This window comes from Lathamus discolor, chromosome 1 (assembly GCF_037157495.1).
Source record: "Lathamus discolor isolate bLatDis1 chromosome 1, bLatDis1.hap1, whole genome shotgun sequence".
Taxonomy (NCBI): Eukaryota; Metazoa; Chordata; class Aves; order Psittaciformes; family Psittacidae; genus Lathamus; species Lathamus discolor.
This window is the reverse complement of record NC_088884.1, coordinates 51,036,902-51,060,355: the sequence shown is the minus strand read 5'-3', so window position 1 is coordinate 51,060,355 and position 23,454 is coordinate 51,036,902. Positions and strand designations below refer to the sequence as shown.

General features: G+C 39.1%; 1 protein-coding gene across 1 annotated transcript in view; it reads left to right on the top strand.

The window, feature by feature from the left end:
* FGD6 (FYVE, RhoGEF and PH domain containing 6) overlaps window positions 1–23,454 on the top strand; it is a 70,638-nt gene that overhangs the window by 21,937 nt on the left and 25,247 nt on the right. The window contains exons 3-8 of the mRNA XM_065670608.1: window positions 6,519–6,666; window positions 10,322–10,389; window positions 10,482–10,512; window positions 19,151–19,302; window positions 20,108–20,264; window positions 21,552–21,639. Of these exons, the coding sequence (XP_065526680.1) occupies window positions 6,519–6,666; window positions 10,322–10,389; window positions 10,482–10,512; window positions 19,151–19,302; window positions 20,108–20,264; window positions 21,552–21,639 (644 nt within the window). The remainder of the gene's footprint in view (window positions 1–6,518; window positions 6,667–10,321; window positions 10,390–10,481; window positions 10,513–19,150; window positions 19,303–20,107; window positions 20,265–21,551; window positions 21,640–23,454) is intronic.

The following is a 23,454-nucleotide window of genomic DNA, read 5'->3' as shown; positions in this document are numbered from 1 at the left end:
CACGCACTGTGAAAAAGCACCATTTTTGGCAGAGAAATTGAAGCCCAAGCAGCTTGGCTGCAATAAGGCAACCAGTCCCCAGTGCTGGCAGCCAGGCCAGCACTGTGAGAGCCGTAGCAGCATCCACCGCCTTTTCTCACACTGTCCACGACACCTAGAGAGAAGAGATGTGATCTCAGCTTCAGCTCTTCCCATCTGTGCATCTGTCATTAAACCAGAGAGGTGACTGGTGCTGTGGGAGTAACTCAGATAAGTAAGCCACTTGGTCCAGGCTGTATTTCATCCTTATTTGCTGCTTAATTGTCCAGTATGGTTGAAGGAGAAATGAAAAGCAGGGGAACATGATAATGGAAGGTGTCCCTACCAATGGCAGAGGGGTTGGAACTAGGTGATCTTTAAGGTCCCTTCCAACCCAGACTATTCTGTGATGAAGGAGGGAATGTTTTAGCTATAATGGTAGACAGCCACAATTGTTTGAAGAATCTGAACTTTTAATCTATGAGGTAAGATGGGTTAGGGTCCAGGTGCATCTGGAGTGATACAGAGTTCAGCTTTTTGCTTTCCAGACTGGCTTGAGCAAGGAAACAGGTACTGATGTTGGCTTCTTAAGGATGGTTCTGGAGCTGTGGTATTGCAGCAAAATATAACTCATCCAAAAAGTACAGTAATTGATGCTTTTATTAATGTTGCTTATCACTTACCCAGTCATGTGTTTTCTTCAGACTCCCATAAGAGCTCACTAGGGCTCATGGTTAGTATTCATTATTATCTTTGTGCTTTGCCAAGTATGCTTGCTTTCTAGAATTTGTCTTGGGTTTTTTTCCAAAAACCTGCAGTAAATAAATATTAGATGAAGACATTGACCTGTCTTAAGTAAAAAGTATTAAATTAAAGCAAAAGGAAGTTCAGGAAACAAAATCAAGCAATTATTAATCAAGCAGTAATTTCACTTTTGCTTTGGCTTTCCAAGAGCATTTTCTGTTACCTTCAGCACTCAAATCAGGTGATTGCTTCCTAAACTGTTGTAGGATCTTAACTTTTCTATATTTACAGCCCTTCCTTCTACCTTGAGAGGTTCTGAATTTAGATAGGAAATAGAAAAAGAGAAAATAAGCTGCAGAACACATTTTTTTTTTCTTCTTATTTTTTCTCCCTTTAAGTCTTTTATCCTTGGGGTTTCCCAGAACTGTACAAGTAGGATTCATTTAGGGAAATCGGTCAGTGAGGCATCCTGCCTTACCTACAGCTATTACAAGTAATGAGGCACTATGAAAAAATAGCCTTAATGGCTATTGCCTCCACAGAGACAGTGTGCTTTCAGGTCTTGAAAAGGGCAGCTGGCATGTCTTAAATGGTGAAATTGATTGCAGGGACTGGTGATACTAAAAACTGAAAATGCAATAGCAATTGTTGCTTCTCTGGAGGAAAGTGAGATGCAAGCAGCAGTGAAAGGATTGTGAAATGCTGTAGCAATGCAAAAAGGATTTGAGATGAAATATTATAGTAGGGTATTCTGTTTGGAGCGCTGGTATTTTGTGTGTGTTTTTTAGTCGAGCAAGAGCTTCAGTTTGTGTGATTTTGACTATGCTGAAGGCTTTCTTTAAAAATAAACAAGCAAAAGCACCCATAAAAAAGTGCAGTGAAATACTGCAGGAAGAGACAGAATAAGGATAAAGATGGTGGGACATTCCTACAAAAAGCAGAGTAGAATGGACACTCCTTGTAATATAACAAAAGAAGGGGAAAAGAAGAATTTAACAGTGTTTTGTACAAGATTCTGTTCATTCTGGATTCCTAAATATTTTTGATTACTTAATGGAAGTAGAAGAAACATCTAAAAATAATGAAGAACACAAGGAAATGTGTGTAAAGCAGCAGTGTGACTGAATCTATTTTAACAAATACTTTGGAGCTGTGGAAACTTGCTTTTCAGTAGATATGGTGATGCTAACACTTGAATTAATTCCATCATATTATAAAATACTTAATGTTGGGGCATTCCACAGTAGAGAATCCCTCTGAATCATCTCAGTCAAGCTTAAATACTGTTTGCCTTCTGTTTGCCTTCTAAATAAGGAACTGAGTCTGAAATGTTAATTGTGACTTAAGGCTATAGTGTCCTATGCAGTGTGTAAATCAACACTGCTTGGAAATGAAGCCTCAGGTGTATTTTGAAGCTTCTATAATAAGCTAGTCTGAACTAGTCTTGGTCATCTTTTTATAAGAGCAAGAAGTGACAGGACAAGGGGAAATGGCTTTAAACTGAAAGACAGTGGATGTCAGGAAGATATTAGGAAGAAGCTCTTTACTATGAGGTTGGTGAGCCACTCCAGAGTTGCCTAGAGAAGCTGTGGCTGCCCCATCCCTGGCAGTGCTCAAGGCCAGGTTGGATGAGGCAGCCTGGTCTAGTGGAAGGTGTCCCTGCCCATGGCAGGGAGGTTGGAACTGGATGAGCTTTAAGGTCCCTTCCAACCCAAACCATTCTATGATCTTTTGAAGACAGTAAGGGGGTTTTATGCTAATTAAGGTATATTTTTCTGGCTGTAATATCTTGATGGCAGTTCTTAAGTTCTGACAGTTTATCTTGCATATATGTCTTGCTAGGACTGGCATGTTTTGTTTCGTTAATACTTTACTATTTTATTAGGAAAATGAGCACAATATATGTTCTTCATCCCCCATAAACTGCTCATTCTGAGGCAAACGGATGATCCCTTTATTTTATATGTCAAAAAACCCCCACGTCTATATTTAGATTATTTGCTCACAAGATACAGCAAGATATTCCTACTAAGTGGGCAGCACGGTGAGTTGGCACTGATGGTGTTTCACATGACAGATAATGCAGAAGTTTCTCTTGGTACTGCTGTGGGTAGGACAAAGAATCGTGATGAAGAGGGAGCAAGATAGAGTTCACAGTATCCCCAAAATACCATTCAGAAGAGCTGCTTAAAAATAACTATTACTGCACTCATGTTGTATTTCGGAAAAGGGGAACTGATATGTTGTAGAAAACGTTTTGTTTATTTAAAGATTGGCTACTATTTCCAAACTCATTTAAAGGCCACAAGCATCCAGGGTTAACTTAAAGAGAACGTAGCTATAGATGACTTCAGGGGCAAAAGTACAGAAAGAGTAATCAGTAAATAAACCACCTTCTGTTTCAACAGTAAAGCCATAGTATTTATGATGAAAGGTTAAGGTGTAAGTCCAAGGAGAGTCATGTGTTCTCCAGCACATGGCTGATAAAGGCAGATCAACAAAGTGACTTTGCCACCATCTTCTCTGAGAGAGAGAGCACAACTACAGATACCACCAGGAGTGCATCTACCTCTGGCTACAGCATTGCACCCTATCCCTGAACTGGTGGCTTGTTTGATTCTGAACATGGCTGGATGTGAACTGACTTTTGATTATTTATCATCTAATCATCCACTGTGTTTTTTCTTTCAAAAGCAAAAAAAGAAAAAAAAATCAACAAAATGTACCCTGTGGCTATGTTAGGCTGTGAACTGAGCAAATATAGGATAAATACGTATAGGGAATAGGGATGACTCTGGGGTGCTTTGATTGGTGGGACAGATGCCATAGGCAAGATTTCGTAGATGGTTTTCTCAGCTCTCATAGTTTCCTTTATGCAAATAGTAGGTGCATACACACCACAAAGGCAAGCAAAGGAGGTTTCTGCTTTAACATTCACAGGAAGAAAAAAATGTATGTGCTGAGTGGCTGCCACTTGTGGACACTTTCTAAGCATCCTATATCATCAGTTGTTAATTACTAAAAATTTTTAATAGTTCAGGGTTTTTCACTGAAACTTTCTATTTGATAAGCTGATTAATCTTTCACTTAGAAAATTCTTCACCAACACAGTCCGGTTAGTTTGCTCTTCATCCTTCAGTGGTGATGGGGTTATATTTGCATCAGCAGAATACAGCCTCATCTAGAAATATACTTGTTCCTGACTTCCTAAAGGGCAGGTTTTCTAAAACTTTTCAGTTGCCCTCAAAAATATAAGTAAGAAATGACAGCAGAATCTGGGATTTGGGCATCCTGTACAATATGCTTAGGCTAAAGAACAGTGATTTCACAACTGTGAAAATAATGTTTTCTTGATGGAAAGGAATCTTAGTTAAAGGAAAATAAAGCAGCAATTAAAAACAAATACTAAGGATAGGAAAAAGGTAAATAAAATTTCCATAACCAAAGTAAAATAAGGGACCAAAAAAGTGAACTCCAACATGGTTAAAGTGCTTAATACATTTTGCAACGGGGAAAAAATATCCTAGATCAGATGTAGATTCAATGGCAGATGTCGATAGTAAAACTGTGAGTAATACAGTAAAGGAAGGAGTAGCAGTAATTATTTCTGTTGCAGTTTTTGACTAAAGCATGAAGATATATCTACCACTTGTAATGTTATAGATGTAATAAAGACATTTGTCATCTATAAAATAACAGGATATGTAATGGCATCTGCTAAAATAAACACTGTCAGGCCAACAGGTTGTTTGACTCTGAATTAGACAGATAAGGAGTTTTCTGAATTGCTGAAGTTAACAAGTAACTGCAAAAGTCTCATTGTCCTGCTAGTGTGGTTCTACACCAGGAAAAGCTCCAGTGAAAAGCCACTTTTTTGCCTTCCTGAAGCTATCCTTGGTGTACTCCATGCACTGTTGTCATCAGTGCCCATCTCTCTGGTGGCCATTTGTTTCCCATGTGAAGCTGATAATTTCCAAATTGAAATAAATGAGGGTGTCTCTGACACCTAGGTGCTGCAGTCTTGGCTCAAGATTTTGTTTGAGATCAGTGATGAGCTTTGCAGTCTCTTTCCTCCCCCCACCCCATTCAATTTTGGGAGACAGTAACTGCTTGGGTGTTTCCTGAGTCCTTCCTGTGTTGTCTTAATAGAAGCAAGCTATTTTAATCTTCTGTGTCTTCATGGCTGATCAAGGTCTGTCTGCAAGCCAACTTATCTACATATCTCATCCCCATCTCTAAATATATTTCTATTTGTGATCAGCATTTGTGTGGTATTTGTTTGGTGTGGATTTTGTTTTGGTTTATTTTGTTTTTTCAAACTCTCCCTTGAGTGTTGAATAATCAACAACTTGCTGTGGCTGCCAGAGCATCCTTACACAGCTGGTATTCCTTACTTCTGCTATTCAGATTAGTGGCACCCACCTCCCCTGGGATCCACACTGACAAGTTTCCTATCTGGTGACTATCATAGTTGGAGGTGGTGGGTCTGAAGAGCTGCCCTCCGTACCTGCTTTCTTGGGATTCAAAGTTAGGAAAAAGAGAAGATCATACATCACTGTCCCTTGTGTAGGGAGGCAGAGGGCAGTTGTATGAAGAAGTGTGTAGCCCTGACAGATTTTGGCTGCACAAAATTAAGTGTTGATCAGCACAGTGAGATCTCTGCTGACTGCAGCAGCTTGGGAATAAGGGTTTCTAGATTTGCTTTTTGTTTTCTAGGGTAACTTCTGGCTCCTATCACAGTAAGTCTGTGGCATTCCAGCGTATTTTTGCAGGCCTTGAATACAGATTATGTGAAGTTAGGCACAGCTTCAGTTTAATTGGCAATTATAAGATATTTTTAGGGATGAAAAGTAGGAGCTCAGGGATTTGCTGTGTTTCTGTGTAACTTTATCAAAACTTCAGGCTCTGTTTCCTCTAGTCTGTGTTTTCTTCATTATCTTTCCTTACCCTTTTTTCTATATTCTTCTAAAATTGCATTTCTTAAATCTCTACTGAAGTTGTTGAGGCTAGTTAGAGGAAGAAGGCTGTATGCTTGTCTCATGTAATTTCTGTATTGCAAATACGGGTAAACCTAATGAAGACAGACCTCTGTAATTGTTGTACAGCAGCAGAATAAGGTTACATTTTATAGCTTTGACAGTTCCCTGGAAGGTGTCTATCTCTGAGGGGTGGTAGTTTTGAATCACAAAAGGTTCTGCTTTTGTGTTTTAAAGAAGAATTATTGAACAGAATGGTTAGTATTGCTATCCCTGATGCAGTTTTTCAGTGTATGCATTGAGAAACAACCCTACATAATAAATGCATCTAAAATTTCAGATGGAAAGCTCCAGCCTGAGTACCATGCCTAGAACAAGTCCTGATGCTATGAGACAGAATATAGCAAAACAGCTATGATCCTTCTTTATCCTTCTGGCACACAGTACAAATGTTGCACTATATATGCACATAGCAGTAAGGAAATAGATTTATCAAACTTTGCTGTCAGGCAGGCTCTGATGGATAAGAATAACATAAATACTCCACAGTACTGTGGCTTTTGCTCACTGTCAGTGAGCATTATATCAATACCAGCATAGATAAAACACTGCAGAGTTATGAATCCACGATAGAAAAGCCCACCACTGTTGTCATCTTCAGACTACCCGCTACTGTTTTCAACGGTTTTGATACCAAGTAAGCCATTGATTGTGAGGTAAAACAGAAGCCTTTTTACATAAATATAGTACATTTATTGACTAAGCGTATTTTAATTTTAGGTCCTTGGAAGAACACCATGATCATCCGAACATGGTAATTGGAGATCTTCAGTCAGATGAAGAAGATATCATGAACAGTTCTGATGAAGATGATGACACAAATTCTGATTCCAGCAAAGGGGAGCCTGATCCTCCAGAAGATAAACAGGTACCTCTATCTTATGAAGTTATTCATCATTCTTGCTCTATTTTGTAAGTTGTAACCTGTTGAGATATTTTCATATAAAAGGCATTGAATTAACATAACTTTATAATTTTTTTTGTTATTTTTATTGTTTAGTGTTGGAGTACATTTCTAAAATTTTCATTTATATGTGCACATTAGCCTGATATTAAGAGGTCAGGTTTAGAAATAGCCCACTAAAAAGTGTGCGTTGCCTGGCATATTTGTTCTTAATCTTTTCTGAATTGTGGAGCTGTAGACCTGCCTACCATGCCCATCTTACAGAGCCACATGCACAGATGGGTGTTTAAAGATCTTCAGATTTGAGACTTGCAAATACCTATTAATGAAGCTGTCTATGCCTCACAGATCCTCAAGTGCACAGTGTCTCTTACACTGAACATTTAATGTCAACCTTTGATTTGACAGCTTTGCTGAAGCCCAAGGAAAGGGGCTAGGTGAAGTTTGCAACATCTGAGGAGGTCCTTCTGAAAAATCTCTTGGAAGCTGCAGTTTTGCTTGGATGGTCCTATTTCCAGGATCTTGGTCATGCAGTAAAGGCTGTGTCCCAGTAACCATTTCTGTGCAGACAGCTTTCTTGTGTTTGTAGGTTCTACATACTAACCTGCCAAATCACTGCTTGGGCACAGGGGGCAGTTTTTCATTCTTCCTTTTCAGTGGTATGAAACACAAAGAGCTCAACATGCCTTTCAGCATTTAAGTTCCTTAATTCACTGCTCAGGTGCTGAGGAGAGACTGTTGGTGAATGCATGCAAGACCTGTTGTTGTAGGGTTGCAGAGCCACTTATGTGGCCCTTTGAGGAGTGTAAATCACCCTTGACTGTTGGGGTTGAGGTCTGACCTTCTGCTAGCTTCTATGAGTGCCAGCTTTGAATGATTTCCCCTGTTTTCATAGAATCATAGAATGGTTTAAGTTGGAAGGGACCTTAAGGATCATTTAGTTCCAAACCCCCTGTGATGGGCAGAGGCACCTTTCACTAGACAAGTTGCTCAAAGCGCCATCCAACCTGGCCACCTTCATTTATTTCTTCTTCATTTTCATTTTAATATTTCATCTTATTTTCATCTTCTTTCTTCCTCAAATGAGGAGCAGGAAGACAGTGCTAACTACTCAGAATGAAATGAAGTTTGGGGGTCCTATCCCTGTCCTTGGGGATACCCACTTTCTTATTTCTGTCCTGGATTCCCTGGCACCAGACTGCTCACAGACCAATGCCTGTCCTCAGCATCAGTCCTGGCAGCTCTCTTTCCTTTGATAGTAGTTATATTTCCTTCCTTTCCTAAGAAATGAATAAGTAAGTTGTTGGGTTTTTTTTAAAAAAAGGAAGAAAAAAAAAAGACAAGGGCAATTGGATCTTTTAATTCTGGAAGAGAAGACTTGATGATGAAGTCAGACCTAAATGTCATTTAACCAAATCTTCTGAGAGGAATAAACTGGGGGAGGGAAAGAGAGTCAAGGGGAAAGCTTGTGCATGTGAAACTAAGCAGGACTGTATCAGAATAGAAGCTAACTTACCTTGGATGCCTATAGAAATGCCCTAAACCTTTAATGACAGAGTTTTAGAGAAAAGCATCCCCATTAGGAGGCTTCTTGGGCAGGTTTCATGGAGTAATTCAGTGTTTGCTGTGAAGCATCTGCTCGTAGGCTTGCTTCAGCCTCCTGCAGCGTGTGTGGCTGGCAGCTGGGCATTAACAACCAACTTCCTAACAGGGAGAGCAGCTGGAGAAGAGAAAGAAGCAGTCTCTGCATCAGTCATCCGCTAGGCTTGTTTTTATTTTCTGTTACTGTGAGCATCTGGCTGTTTTGATGCTTTTTATCTGTTAGAGAAGTTACAAGGTTCTTTCCCAGTGCCATGCCTGATAGCCCAATTTGCATCACTTCAGTTCTGCCATTAGAGACTCTCTAAGGTCCAGAGAATCTTTGGCTGAGCAAATGCAAAGTGGCCTTTTCAGTGCCAGCTGGTATGTGAAAAGTCTTTCAAAAGGGGTTGAAAACAGACTGTGGTATTTCACTTTGTTTAGCGGTAGCATCTTGTTCTGAAAATACTAATTTTCATCTCTTTGCAACTGTCACATCTACAGTGATGGCAGATACCTTGCTCTGCATAACTGAGTTATTTGTGAATTCAGTCTTGTAGGGAGCATGTCAGCTGTGCTTTCTAAAGAGGTATGGAGGCCTGAGGATGGGTGTTAGAATCTCACCTGAATCGGATTGACCCTCACTGCATAGATCTGACTGGTTTTTGGAAATAAGTTTAATTTTAGGAGAAAAATCACAGCTCTGTATGAAGATGTCTATGTAATATATAAAATAAAGAATATAATTTGCATATATGTGATGCAACACCAAATTACTAAATTTAGAAATAAATTTTATTAATTTGGCATTAGAGTAAAATGGAAAGTAATTTACATTTCTTTTTTTATTTTGAATATAACAGTATCATTAAAACCAACCTATGAATATAGCTGGTTCCATGGTTTGATTTCCAGCTCTTGAGACTTGTTTATAGGTTTGGAGAAGAGCTAAAACTCCAGACAAATCTTACAACATTAGTGCTTATGAAGCAAAAATTCATATATATATAATGCCACAAATACCTGATTTTCTAGATAAACTATGAAAATAATGCCAACATTACACTACCGTACTCAGTACATGCTCTCTGGGACTTCCACTGCACTTATGGTGCATATCCTATGATGCATTCTTCCTTTGCAGCCAATTAAAATGAAAGCTTGAATGTCTAATAGATGTGGTGACAGCTGGCAGCAGAGAAGCATATGGCAAACCATGAGAGCTGTAATGGAGAAAGGTGTTTTATGTGGGGGAAATGGTACATGGGAGTTACGCTGCATAGGAAAGACAGCTGAATCCTGACAGATACACCCTTTTGTTATACCTCTTCCTTCTGTCTCATGTTGAACAATAGCGTTCATTTTTGAAAGCCAAATGCATGTGCAGTAAAAACCAGCATAATCATCTACAGTGTTTCAGGTAGATGACAAGGCTCACACTTCTACATCTTTGCAGTATGGTTGCTAGTTATTCCAGCAGCTCCTTTAGTAGATTGTCAGAAGCTGACTTTTTGGTGTCATTTTTTCCCCTCCGCTTTCTCCTTTTGTCTTCTTTTCCAGTTGAAAAAAAAAAGTGTATTTCTTTTGAGATGTTACTGAAACCCACTTGAGTTTACTGCAGATATTACTGTTGCTGTATTAATTGGGGGGTATGTGGTGTGTGTGGGGGTGTCATATAATGTAGAAATACTATCTGTACTACTTTTGCTAAACAATAATTGTCACTTGCTAGGGCTTCATTTATTATGGGCTTCAGTGCTTCCTGTAATAATTAAATAGAAAGGCTGATAGTGTTACAAAAACTACTCTTAGCTACTATTGTTGTTTCCAGCTACAAGTGAAATTGATTTTCTCACAGATCCTGAAAGGCCAGAAGATTTCAAATCCGAGAGATCTCAAAGCAGTGTAAAACTTTTTTTATTAGAAATAACTTAGGAATAACTTTAATTAGAAATAACTATTGAGTAATTACATTGAGTTTGAGGAATTACTAGCTACAGTTTTAGTAGGTGCATAGTATAACATACAATTTTATTTGCAGGGTAAGGCAGCTGGGAAGAAAACAAAGGTTTACCATATTGCCAAGGAGATCATGAGCTCAGAGAAAGTGTAAGTGCCAGTGCTATACTTAACAGCTACTCAATTTATTTTAGTTGGGCAATTAAAATGTAACCATTTGCTTTTTCTTGCTTTTCTGCTAGGTTTGTGGATGTGCTAAAGCTCTTACACATTGTAAGTACCCCAGAAAAGAAGTTTTCTCTTCCATTTATTTAATCTGTTAAAGTTCTATGTTTAGGCTTTATTGCAGTGAATGTGACTTTTTTTTGTGTCGACATATTAAAAACATAAAAGTTTATCTAATTAAGCGTAACTTTAAAGTTTCAGATTTTATATAATGGGTGAATATTTTGATGGTTTCTTCTGCATCTCCTTAATTAATTTATTCAGTCTTCCAGCTAAGTAGGGATGTTGCTTGAATATTGAAAATGGAATATATATCCATTTACATTAATCAGCATCATATTTATAAGCCAGCATGTGCCATAGCACCCAAAATAAATCTTTGATTAGAATAATTTATAAAGTAGTGGAGGGAGACAGGAACCTTTAGAAATGGTATATTAAAATAAACATTCATTAGCTCTAATGGTGCATCCATCACCATGGCAGTATATTTTTGAGGGCTACAGTTCTTTGACAGATGCTTGCTTTCTGATAACAGCTGCGATTGTAGTATGGGCAATGTGTTGTCCACAGCAAGGGTTAAGTCTTTAATCCATGTTTATGCAAATTAGTCATCTGTTAAACATGCTGTGTTGTGTTGAAAGTGATAATAGTAAATTAATGGAGAATCTAGCTTTCTCTAGCTCTGTTTTATGTGTTTTCTGCCAACTTATGTGATATCTGTGGAATAGTTTGTTCCATTTTGTCACTCTATGAAGCACATGCATAGTGATTTTTTTTACCTTGGTCAGTAGAAGTGGTTATATTGCAAACAGATGCGTTGGTCTATCTCGGTCTCTTGAGAAGCATGTTCTGTGAAACAGGGAACAAAGGCTTTTATAGATGGATGTATACAGTCCTGTTATACAGACATCTTCCAGGAAACAAAAACTTGCCACACCACTTACTGATTCCTCTTTTGCCTTCCAGTTTAGTAACTGATTTTCTTGTTCTGGTCAAGCTTGGTTTTTAAAAGCTGGGGCAGGCAGTTGTGGCCAATATATAATTTATATTCACATGGATTCTAGTACAGAACTCAAGCTTAAGTACTGGATAAAGGAAGAGAGTTGTTCTAATGAGTATAGACAAATCTAAGCTGTATGATTTTAATTATATTTTTCAGGTGTATAAGTTATATCTTAAAGGTGTTTTTGCCTTTCACTCTATCAGTTCTTCAGGAAACATGCATGGTACTGGAAGAAAAGAGTGTTGGTGCTGAGTATGCAGGCAAACAGAGGAAGAATGTGGGAGAGGGAAGATAATAGGGAGTTTAGGAAGTTTCTGGGACAAACTTCAGGCTGTCTGCACAGTGTAAATGTGCAATAGTATAGAATGTGCTTTGCTTTTTTCTTAATGGGTAACTCTCAACTCCCTTTGTGACAGTACGCTATTTTCTAGCTGCCAAATGAAAACCATTAGAAATGTTTTTGTTGGCTAGCAGTATCAACATGTATTCAGCCTGATCTAGCAGAGGGTGCTAGTCTAGGAGTCAAGGAAACAGTTTGTCCTCATCTTGTCCTCTGGCCTGCAGCAGGAACCTTGGTGATGTCCTTGTCGGAGTGGGCATCGGTTTTGAGGCTATGTGTGTGTGTGCATTCTTCATTAAATAAGAATTGCCACCCTTGACAAAGGTTGAAGAAACACATTTTTTTTTATTGCCAATTTCCACAGAATGGCATGCCTGAGGATTTGTGTATATTCAACACAGACATTATTAAATCTATGTAATCATATATTTCTTGTGGCTAATATTTGAACATTGATAAAACTATCCTTTTCATTTCACATGCACTGAACCACTTGGCTTATTAGCCTCACTGTCAGGATTACTAACTGCCAGGCAAGCAACCTCTGACAGATTTATGGAATGAAAACATAGATTCTCCCCAGGCTGGGCTGTTTTACCCATAGTAGAGATTTGGTTGGTCAGGGGAGGCTCAGTTACACCCTCTGAAACACCTACTGGTGGTTTTCTGAAGAGTAGTTACTGAAATTTACTAATTCCATTAGCGATGATCTGAAGTGAATGGTATTCTCCTCAGTCTGTTTCACCAATGCCAGTTAGTGCAGCTCATGGCTCTTAAGTACAGTCAGGGAACAGGGCTGTTGATGCAGGAAAAAGGTTTTTAAGTTGCTGCTGCTTAGAGCAGTTGGAGTCTGAAGCAGTTGATAAAGTGGGAACGTGATTGTGAACTGGTTGCAAGTATCATTGATACTATTTTTTTTTAGCATTTTTTTGTTTTAAATTAGTAAGTCAAGGTAAGTGGAGCACCACTCTCAAGATGCAAGGGTGCCAGCTTGCTTGGACTCTGTCGCATGTTGTAAGTATAACTGACTGCTTCTGTTAAAGACAGAATGCAAAAGTTCTCTAGAAAATTGTAAACACTTGGGGACACTCAATAATATGAAATAAGTAGGTCATAGCAGACATAAGGGACTTAACTGGCTTTGCACACTGATGCTCTCTCATATTACTTGGTGAATGGTGTTGCTTGAGGGAGTAATCAAACTTCAGATGTAATCTTGAATTCTCTATATTTCTGTAACTGTCGTAACACTGGTTTAGAGGATAAAATTCCAGTAAAATGCTGTTAAGAAACTCCTTGAAAACAAAGGGGCTTAAATCAGATCAGCTCATAAGTATGCCTCTTTGTGAGATAATTCATGCATGGTAAACAAGTGGGTAAACAAGGGTAAAAGTGCTGTTCCTTCCCTAAGGGCACTTGCAGAAAAAAAAGGAACAGTGAATTGAATATGAAACATAAGTGACATAAGAGAAACAAGTTTGTCTGAGATGCTTGGTACCCAAAACACACCTAGTGTTCCTGGAGAAGGAGTAAGGCAGGATTAGTTCCATTTGTACTTTTTTTGCTGTGAGATTCTTTGGAAATGGTTGGCTTTGCACAAGTGAGAGGACCTCAGCAGCATCCTGCTGCTCTAGGGGTAAGCTGCCTGGCTTACTTGTTTTAATTTCTTTTGTCTATTTTTGACCCAAATTTTGTTGGGTGTTTTTTGGTTTTGGTTTTTGTTTTCTTTTTGCCAAACCCCACAGCTCTTTTTGTTCTCCCACCCTTTTTGATTTCTTTTTCCTCCTGCTGCTGTGGTATGGCAGTAAGGCTTCTGGTTGAGCAGAAGAGCATGTTTTTTTTGATAGGGGTCCTTCCACTGCAAGGCTGAGTGTGTAACTTTGTACTGTGTGAGCAAAGAAAAGCTTTGGCCTGTGGGCTTTTGCCTGAGCCTTTAGAGCTTCTGATTTAGACCATTTAAACCTTTCTGTCCTTATGAGGACTCTGAGAGCAAGTAGGAGGTTGTCAGGAGGCATCTCTAACTTTTCTACAGCCACAAGATCAGCCTCTTATTGAAGAAGGCAGGTAAGAGGTCACACTTTTTTCTTCTGTTGTGTGTCCTTCTGGAGATACAAGACTGAGAAATTTTGGTTTAATATGTTTGAGTTTTCAGAAGACAATTGCAGAAGTATACAGTATAAGCTTTATATAGAATCACAGAATCAACTAAGTGGGAAAAGACCTTGAAGATTGAGTCCAACCATTACCCCAGGACTGCCAAGTCTACCACTAAACATGCAGTTTTATTTATCTATAAAAACTTAGTCTTTTTATATATTGTAGCCAAATGTTATGAAAAATAATTTGTAGTAGCTTTAGGAGAAGAATGTAATGTGTATCTTGAGAAATAAAATAGCTATGGGTTTTGAAGCAAAGGAAGTCCTGACCTCTGGTCCTGGCTTACAAGTCACCTACTGTTTGGCTGTATAAAGTTCTCTCAACCTCAAACTCCTTTTCCTCCATCTGCAAAACTTCAGTGTTTAACCAGTCTTTACATGAATATGTTGATAAATTTTAGTCTATGAAGTGCTTTAGAATTGCTGATTGAGGCATTTGACAATGAATTGCAGCTGTAGTAATCTCATTAAGATGGCTAGTGAAATAGTTTTGGTTTGGAAGAAAACACTGTTCCACTACCAAGCCTGTTCCTTGAAATAACGTTCTGAGATTATGCCACAGTCAAATCATTGACTATTATGAGAAATTAACCATCTTATATTGTTAAGACTCATAAATGATCTTACTACCTGAGAAAATAGGTGTGGAACTACTCGGCAGCTTTCCAGAAGCAATCTCCTAATCTGCGTTTGAAAAGTGTTGTGATCCACGCTTACTCATAGTCTGCATTAACTATTGTTGCTATAGTTTAACTGAACAGCTCATGGCTAATAGTCTAACTCCAGTTAAGACTGCTTATTTATATTCTAAATAATGTATTTCTGAAATCTTCCGTAGCCATATTCCTAGCAGTCGTGTTTACAGTTTGTCACATATAGCAGCCTGGCTGTTCCCCAGAGTGTGAAACTTCCTCCCCTTCCCTCCTCCCTCCCCGTAGGATGTGTGTATGTGTGTTCCTTGAAAAGCGTCCAGGCGCAGGCATATTTTTTTCCTTTAAATGTAGCTGATATTTGAGCTATCTGCAGGTGTATTTAGCTGGGAGTTGTGTCTCAGCAGAAGGGATTATGGCTTGGTTTTGCTTTGCTGATGGTATGTTCTAGGAGAACGGATCCAAGATGAATATTGGTCGAAGCCTTAGGAGTAAAATACGTGACCACTTTTAGCTCACGTAGTTCTCTCTCTTTCAGTTAAATTTATGAGAAGTTTTAATTTCACCCATTTGAAGTTATCTTCATTCAGCACCTGAAGGTGTACTTAACCCACTCAGCAGCAGAGTGAGGGGTTAGTCTTGTTGGTACCTATTTTTGTTAACAACTGAACTTACTCCTTTGCTCCCTAGACTGATGAGGGCAGGTCACTTCGCTGTGTGCTGGGAATCCTCCAGTGGAAAGAACTGAGACGGACTGAGTCAGGGCATTTGCAGAGGGGAAGTGTGTGGGCTGGTCACACATGATTCACGACAGGGTCAGGATTATTTCAGATATCATAGCCCTTTGCTTATTTAAAGACGGTGCAGTGAAGGAGGGGCAGGAGGAAACATAAGGTGGTGTCCTCCTCAAATACTGTTTAAAAACTGCACAGCTCTAGTGGGGAGTGTATACTTATAGGATAAATAAAATTCCCTAAACATTTTTCAGTTGGGAATGTTTTATCAGGCAGTCATTCAGCAACAGTATGTACTTAGAAGCCTTTGAAACTGCTAGACTAGATTTTCATATGAACAAGTACCTAGCAGCATGCTGTCTTAGTCTAGAATAAACTAAGACTGTTTCTGGTTTGGAAAGAATGTGCTTTCCAGGGATGGCAATGAGTGCCGTCCTCTTAAAGATCTTACCTTTAAGACAGCTGGCTTTGCCCAAGCAGTAAAAAGTTGTATAAAGGATTATTATGGGACCAGAATATAATGTAAAACTAGAAACTGTAAACCAGCATTTCAGAAAGTGTACAATAGCCTTCCTCCTTCTGAAAGGAAAACTTGCCCTGGTAAGAAGCTGGGATGATTCAGGATGCCTAGCATAATCTTTTGTTCTCTGTCATGCGGCATAGGAAACTTTTGTCTGCAAGTTGTAAGACTGGTGTTTTGCAATGAAATAAGCATATTAGTTCCAAAGTCGGGCAAGTTTTTTTTTTTAAAGAGGAAGATTGTAATATTTGAAAGACTCATTTTAAATTGGAAAAATCTCTCTTTACAATTCACTGTAATGGATGACTGCACTGCTTCAAACAGAATAAATTCTAGGACAACCTAGGTGACTGTCTTTGAACAGACTGATGAAAGTAGTGCTTTTCAGCAGTGTTACGTAGTACTATATGCTAAATATAGCCATATACAGATATATAGCATACATATATGCTAAATGTTTGTAATATAAATCACTTCTTGCAGGTATATATAGGCAAGAGCAATATATATATTATTTGCAACAGCTATTCTCTTTTTATTTAGCAGGGAATGGATTTAGTGTTAGTAGGGATTTGGTTCTGGTGAATTAAATGACTATTACTGCATTTTCTAATTTCTGAGTCATTCACCTAGTTATGTAAAAAGTTGTCCATATCTGAATGCTTTTTACCCTTGGGAGTGAAATTTCAAGATTTACTTTTTAAGTTAACATACTTTGTGTTTGGTAATTGAAACAGACCTATTCTGTATTTTATCCTTTCGGATAAGGAAGTTTGCAGAAGGCCAGTACCTTCAAGCATAAACACTGTTAACTCCAGCCTTGTTACAGTTTGTTTGACTTTTTCTACCCCCACTCCTCAGGCATGTGCTCTCTGCCTCCAACTCTTCAGTTTATCTCCAGATGAACTTGGCATGACAGTTACTTCACACCCACTGCCAGGTTAAAAATAAAGCTTGATATGGTTACAGTGACAAATGCATTGTACTGCTTCTGTAGTGAAGACTTGATAATTATAAAAAATAGATTAGAAGAAGTGTTGAAGTTTAGCTCTTTTGTTGTTTAGCAGACTGGTTTGCATCATTTGAAAGCTTCACGTTATCTTTCTTCCCTGCGTTTCCTCTCTGCAGGGCTCCCTTCGTTTATTCAGTTGTGGAGGGGGACAGAGAGGGTGATGAAGCAGTTTTGATTGGCTGTTTTAATGGTAGAGTCTTTCATGGTGTGATCCAAAGCCTCATGAAGCTGATGGACTTTGGATCAAGCTAGTTGAAAAATCAAATCTGGATCTGGAAAATATCCTGCAGACTCTTTGAAAGCTATATCCAGAAGTTAAATAAATGCTGTTAACTACAAATGACATTCCTGTCTTATCTGCTGGTGCTTAAACCTGGCTCCCTGCTCTCCTTTTATTGTTTGGTCAGGGAAAAGCCTGGGTTGTTGATTACACTACAGACAAAACTGCTTTTCTTTTCATCGTGTAATTAGCCTTATAACATTCAGACGAAATTCTTGTTTCATCCCATGGCAAAGTACATACAGTATATTGTGTGTGCCTGTAATGGGGGGTGAGGGTGGGGGAAGAGGAGGGACGGGATGGGAGTGGGGAGAGAGAGAATATTATCATAATATGGTGATGCATTTTGCATGAAACTCTCCAGAATGCCTCATTTGAGCTTTTGCCATTGTAATTCCATGTATCATTTCAGTGTTAAGCGATGCCCTAGGGTCAGGAAAACCCATAAGATGCAGCTGGTAGTTAACCTATGTGTCACTAGTCTGCACAGAGGATGTAAAACAGAACATTTCCATATGAATAACGCCATCTGTTTTTTAACTCCCTTGTATTTAGTTCTCAGCCTTCCCCCATCACAGACATCACCCTGTATCTCCTTTCAGTTTCTTGTCATAACTCTGCCCAGTCACAGCCTTTGTGACCCAGAGGGTCACAAAGCAAGAAAGTGTGTCTGGAGCTCACGCTGCCTGGAGCTGACGTAATGAGGAGAGAGGGCAGGGGAAAGTTGAGGCAGCTTAAGTTTGAGAGACCTTAAACAGTGCCAGATGCTGGACTGATAGCTAATAAGACACGTAGTGGTAGACCTGGGGAGGGGGAAACCTGAGGACCCTACAGGTTTTCAAAGGCAGGTGTGGCCTTCATGCGCACTTAAAATATAACTCATCATTGTACTTAGGAACATGTTGTTAGTCAGCTTTCTCAGGATACCTATAGATCGTGCACACACTATAAGGTTGCAGCAGACCACAAACTCAAAAAGGGCTATTACGGATTGTCTTTTTTCTACTGTTGCTCAAATTCAAGCAAGACACAATCATACAGCACACCAAATTTAGATTTTCTTTTTGGTCAGTTTAGACAGTGTTGGTTTTCATGTGAAATGCTAATGGCTAACCTTTTTTGGAAGTTTTGTTTGCATGTGATCAGGAAAAATACCTCATGTAGTGGATATTGAGTTTTAATGTGATACGGTCCTGGCCATACTGACTTGTGTGGGGCCAAGATTTTAATTCTGAATAGTTTGATGAGAACCAGTAAGCCTTGTCTGTGTCCTATTGGGAGCTCTTACAGCATAAAAAATGCTACAAGAAGATCCTTCAAGTGCAGGCAGGGTTTTTCCCCCTCCCCGTAATGTTTTGAATATACCAGTGTTGTTGCTGATCATTGTTAACATTTGTAATCTCACGGCTCCCATATGTTGTTACTATATCTTTTTGTTGTGATTTTTTTCTGCATATAGAAAAGTGGCTACATATAGTAATTTTTTGTGACCCTACATTTTTGTCCAAAAGGCACATCTTCTAAAAGAGCATATAGATGAATTACGAAAACTAGTATGATTTTAAAGTAAGATTATGATAGTATTAGCTGATATACTATTTCTTCTTTTTGACCCAAATATTAACAAGAAGATACTGAAGGCTGCTAACACCCTTGCCAGAGACAAGATATTTACCCCCTTAATTTCCTTATTATATAGTACCAGCACATTTCTTAAGGGCATGCTGTAAAAATAGTGAACAACTTCTATATTATGCATACAGGAGCAAAACCATAAAGCTCCAGCCTCAAACCAAAGGGATTAAGGCAGTCCCAGGGGAGTAAGCTGAAGCTGCAGAGAAACATAACCCAGATGGTACCTGCCTTGCCTTTGGTAATAGGGAGCAGTGCCTGGAATGTCTGCAGAGAGAACCCGTTGTCTGTGTTGGTGCTTTGAAGGCTGTTCACTCATGGGAAGGGGGGGTTCTGTCCTCTTTGTACTCCGGCAGGATTTCCGGGACGCTGTGGCACATGCCTCTAGGCAGCTTGGAAAGCCAGTGATTGAGGACAGAATCCTGAATCAGATCCTGTACTACCTACCTCAGCTGTATGAACTCAATCGGGACCTCCTGAGGGAACTGGAAGAGCGATTATCTCACTGGTGACTATCAATAAAGAGATACCACTGCTTTGATGTTGTTGAAATTTATCTGTGGGGCTGATGTGACTCCATGTGGCCATGGTTTGACTCTTGTTTGTGTTTCATGTGCCTTCTTAAATGACAGAATTGACTTTGAAAGCACAGGAGATCATTTTCCATTGAGATGTACTTTTTGCCATTTAGATGTATCCAGAAAGGTGCAATGGTCAGTAGATGTGTTTAGCAATCACACTTTTTGTTTTAAAATTTCTTTTTTAATTGAAAGTTCTGGTCCCTGCATGGGCACAAGTAGTGGACTGATTTCATTATAGGAAAATGAGGGTGTCCTGAAGACTGGTTTACATTTTAAAGGTAGTTGAGATATAACCAGACACAATGCTGATTGACAGCCTCAATCCCACTGAAGTCCATTCTCAGTTATATTGGTGGGTGGATCTAAATGAGCTATACAAAGGTACTGAGATGGATAAAGACTCTAATCCCATGCTTGCTGTTAAGGGGTGGAGACTGCTTCTTGAAGATCTGTCTCCTCAGAAATCCAACTTGTACTAAAGTGTTCAAGACCATTCTATACAGACTGTGTATTAAGTGGTTTTCATCTAACACTAAATCAGTGTGTCAAGATGTGTCTAATAAGGCTTTTCAGAGTAGCTAGTGAGATGGATGCTTATCTGATGAACTGTAAGCTTTTTGTTAAGAGTATACACTAGCACATCTTGCTGCGAAAAAAAGAAGATAGATGTTTTGCTGTAGGCTCATGATGTATGTTCTTTTTTACTCTAATTACTCTGTTTTTTGTTTCTAGGCTCGAACATCAAAGAATTGCTGACATATTTGTTAAAAAGGGTCCCTACTTAAAGATGTATTCAACTTACATCAAAGAATTTGATAAAAACGTAGCACTATTAGATGAACAGTGTAAGAAGAATGCAGGTTTTGCTTCAGTAGTCAAAGACTTTGAGGTACTGTAGTCTTTTGTAAGATATATCCTGTTTTGTGGCTTTTCAGGAGTTGTGATCCTCAATAAGGCTTTAGGCTATCCTGAAGTTTATTTGCTTGTTTATTTGTTCGGGAGTTTTTAGTGGGATTTTTGTGGCTGGTTTGTTTTCCTGCAGTCTTGGCTTGAGACTTTAGTAGGATAGAAGTGGAAAGAAGTAAATTCAGGTTTTGTGAAGCAGCTAGTGATTTTGGCTACCACAGTGAGATATGATAAAGGACTGATTTTCACAAAATGCAGCGCTTGCTACAGATTATATCAAAGACACATTAACTCGGCTGGGTTTTTTTTTAGTTTTGTCTTCCGGTCATACTGTACTCCGATTAGCTGTCCTATTTTACCAGGATGATTTCTCTACCACATCACAGGGCAGTAGCTTACACATGGGAGTGGTGTTTCATTTTAGTTGGAAACATAAAAAAGTGATATTTTTCATCAGCGTATTTCTAGAGGTTTCAAACCCAGCACATGCGGAATCGGATGAAAGCTGATTCATTTCCCTAAGAGCGTTGCCAGATTTTTATATAATGCCCTTAAAACAAAACAGAGAAGAGGTGCAAGCGCCCTGAGCACATGATGCACACAAACTGTGAATTTACCTCTTGTTACATGGGCTTCCCCTTGGGCAGTCCCTACCCCTTGGGTAATCCCTACTCTGTTTGCTTGCAAGTGGTTCAAAGGGCTGTTTACAGTGGGCAAAGGAAGGGCTTGAGGCGGTCAGCCAAAGACAGGAAGAAGATAAGAGGCCTTTATAAAGATTCCATGTTTCAGATGCACATTATTTCGAATGCAAACTCAAGATAATTAACATTTTGGAGGCAAGGCTCTTTTAATTCTGTGTTGTCTTTAGAGGTGTGAATGAACCAAAACTTTTGCAGTGAGCACTGTCTCCTCTGCCTTTCTGCCTAATGGACACTGACTAATTACAAAGGGGCATGTTGCCCTCACCACTGGTGTTTCCTTTTTTTTTTTTTTCTGGGAAGCTTCACCTCTCTTCCTTACAAGCAAAAGCACCTGTTTTGAATCCACAGAGTGGAGTGCTTACTGTACTCTTTCAACACATGATTAATTTTGCATGAGGTCTTCCCCACAGAAATCTTGCTCTGTAGTGTAGTGTTTAACTCTGTGATAGTCAAACCTTTTCAAGATAAAGCTTATCCAGTGTAATCGGTAGTTGATTGTAGGTATGTTTTCTTGTGCTGGAATTCTTGACTGCCACAGAATCGGTACTTATGTTGGGTGTTTCTTGCAGATGAGCCCCCGCTGTGCTAGTCTAGCCCTGAAGCACTATCTACTCAAGCCGGTTCAGAGGATTCCACAGTACAGGCTCCTGTTGACAGGTACTGTCAAACTCTCTTACAGGTTTAAGAAGAAGCCAGTCTTCACATGTCCCAGGAAGCTTGTTTTTAGGCAGCTGTGTTTGTCTGTAAAGCGTGTTTATCTGACTTCAGATATGTGGAGCTTTTAAAAAGGTAGCATGGATTTAGAGGCTTTCTTTGTTAATACTGGTTGCAATAATATAGATGCTAATATTCTCAACACTGTGGTGTGTTCTCTGATGTTCAGCAGTAATTGGAAAACATGAAACTTGTGGGGGTTTTTGGTTGTTTCTGTGGTAATAGAAGCCTGTAATTTCCTTAGAGGGTTGGAATGCTCCTGTTTTGCTTTGGGGTTTGTTTTTTGTTTGTTTGTTTTCTGTGGGTTTCAGTTTTTTTGGAGGGACTGGTTGGGTTGGTCAGGGTTTTTTGGTGAAGGAGAAATATAATATGGAAAATTGGAGCTCAGAGAAGGAAGTGAAAGAAGTCTATGCAACTGTGAACTTTTGCAAGTAGCTTCTCCATTTCTGCCCCACCCAGGTGTTTTGCCTGTAAAATCCATTCTCTTTTAGAGATAAAACACATGTTTTTAGTGTACATTTACCACTAAGTGCTTAAGGCTTGTTACAGGGGCATTGGAGGCTTAAGAGCTGGTTTGGGACTAGGAAATCTGGGCTCTATACCCTGCTCTGGCACTGGCATGTTTGGGTGACCTTGATCGAGTCATCTCCATGATGCAGTGCTTTATTTTTTGTAAAAGGAGGGTAATGATAGAGGCCTCTTTTGTGAAGTATTTTAAGATGTGTTTGTTGTAAGAGGGGGATGGCTCCTGTAAGGATTTGGAAATACTTAAGGCATTGTTTTTGAAAGCCATTGCTTCTTGATGAACAATTTAAAAATAGCTTCTGTTTATGTAGTAACTGCAAAATAAAATGCTCTGTGACCTTTTTTTTTGGCTCTGTAGCAGCTTGTTGGCATTTCCCCAGGAAGTACTTAGACTAGTGATGCTGTGAGATACACTTAAGTGTTATACAGCAGTTACCAAGTTACTAATGTTGACTGTTTTTATTTTAATCATCTCATTAAAGTCACAGGTGTTGAAACTCCCTTATTAAATAGATTATTTGTAGGGGAAAATCTTAGTGACTCTTATTGATTAAATCACACCATAAAAGGGCATCTGGTGACTTGTTTTATCTTAAAAGGTCCAAAATCAGCAGACCTTTGGATAAGTTCAAAAGTTTATATTAAAAAGGTTGAACAGAGGATCAGGATGGAGTAAATGCCATTGTCAATATATATAGAAAAGCAAGAGATGTCCGGGGTGAATGGCACTGAAGCAGAACTCAGGCATTGAAGGGCAATTACTCGTCATCATTAACTGTTACTGTGGCTAGAACAAGCTGTTTTAGACCTGAAAAAAAATTATTCTGTAGTGATGGGGGTTGCTGTGAGTGTCCCCAGTCTACAGACCTTACTGTGGCTTCCCAGATTTAAATGCACCTGCAAATGCAGTTGACAGGAGTGGGATTGCAATGCTGGCTGCTGATGGAGAAAAATAATTTCTTTTGTGCAATGCAAGCATTAAAAGAGATCAGACTAAAAATTTAATTGTCTGGGGCTGGAAGTGTTATTTTGGATCTGTTTCATTTTCAGTCTGTTTAATCTATCATGAGCATTTCTGTCATCCTTGAGATTCTCCCTCTTACCTATCTCTCTGTATGACCTGTCTGCTCTGTTACCTTGCAGTACCTCTGTGTAATATTGGGCAATCTGTACATAAACTTGTGGTGCAAAACATTCGGAGGGCACACAAAACACTTGGGTCTATTGTTGCAG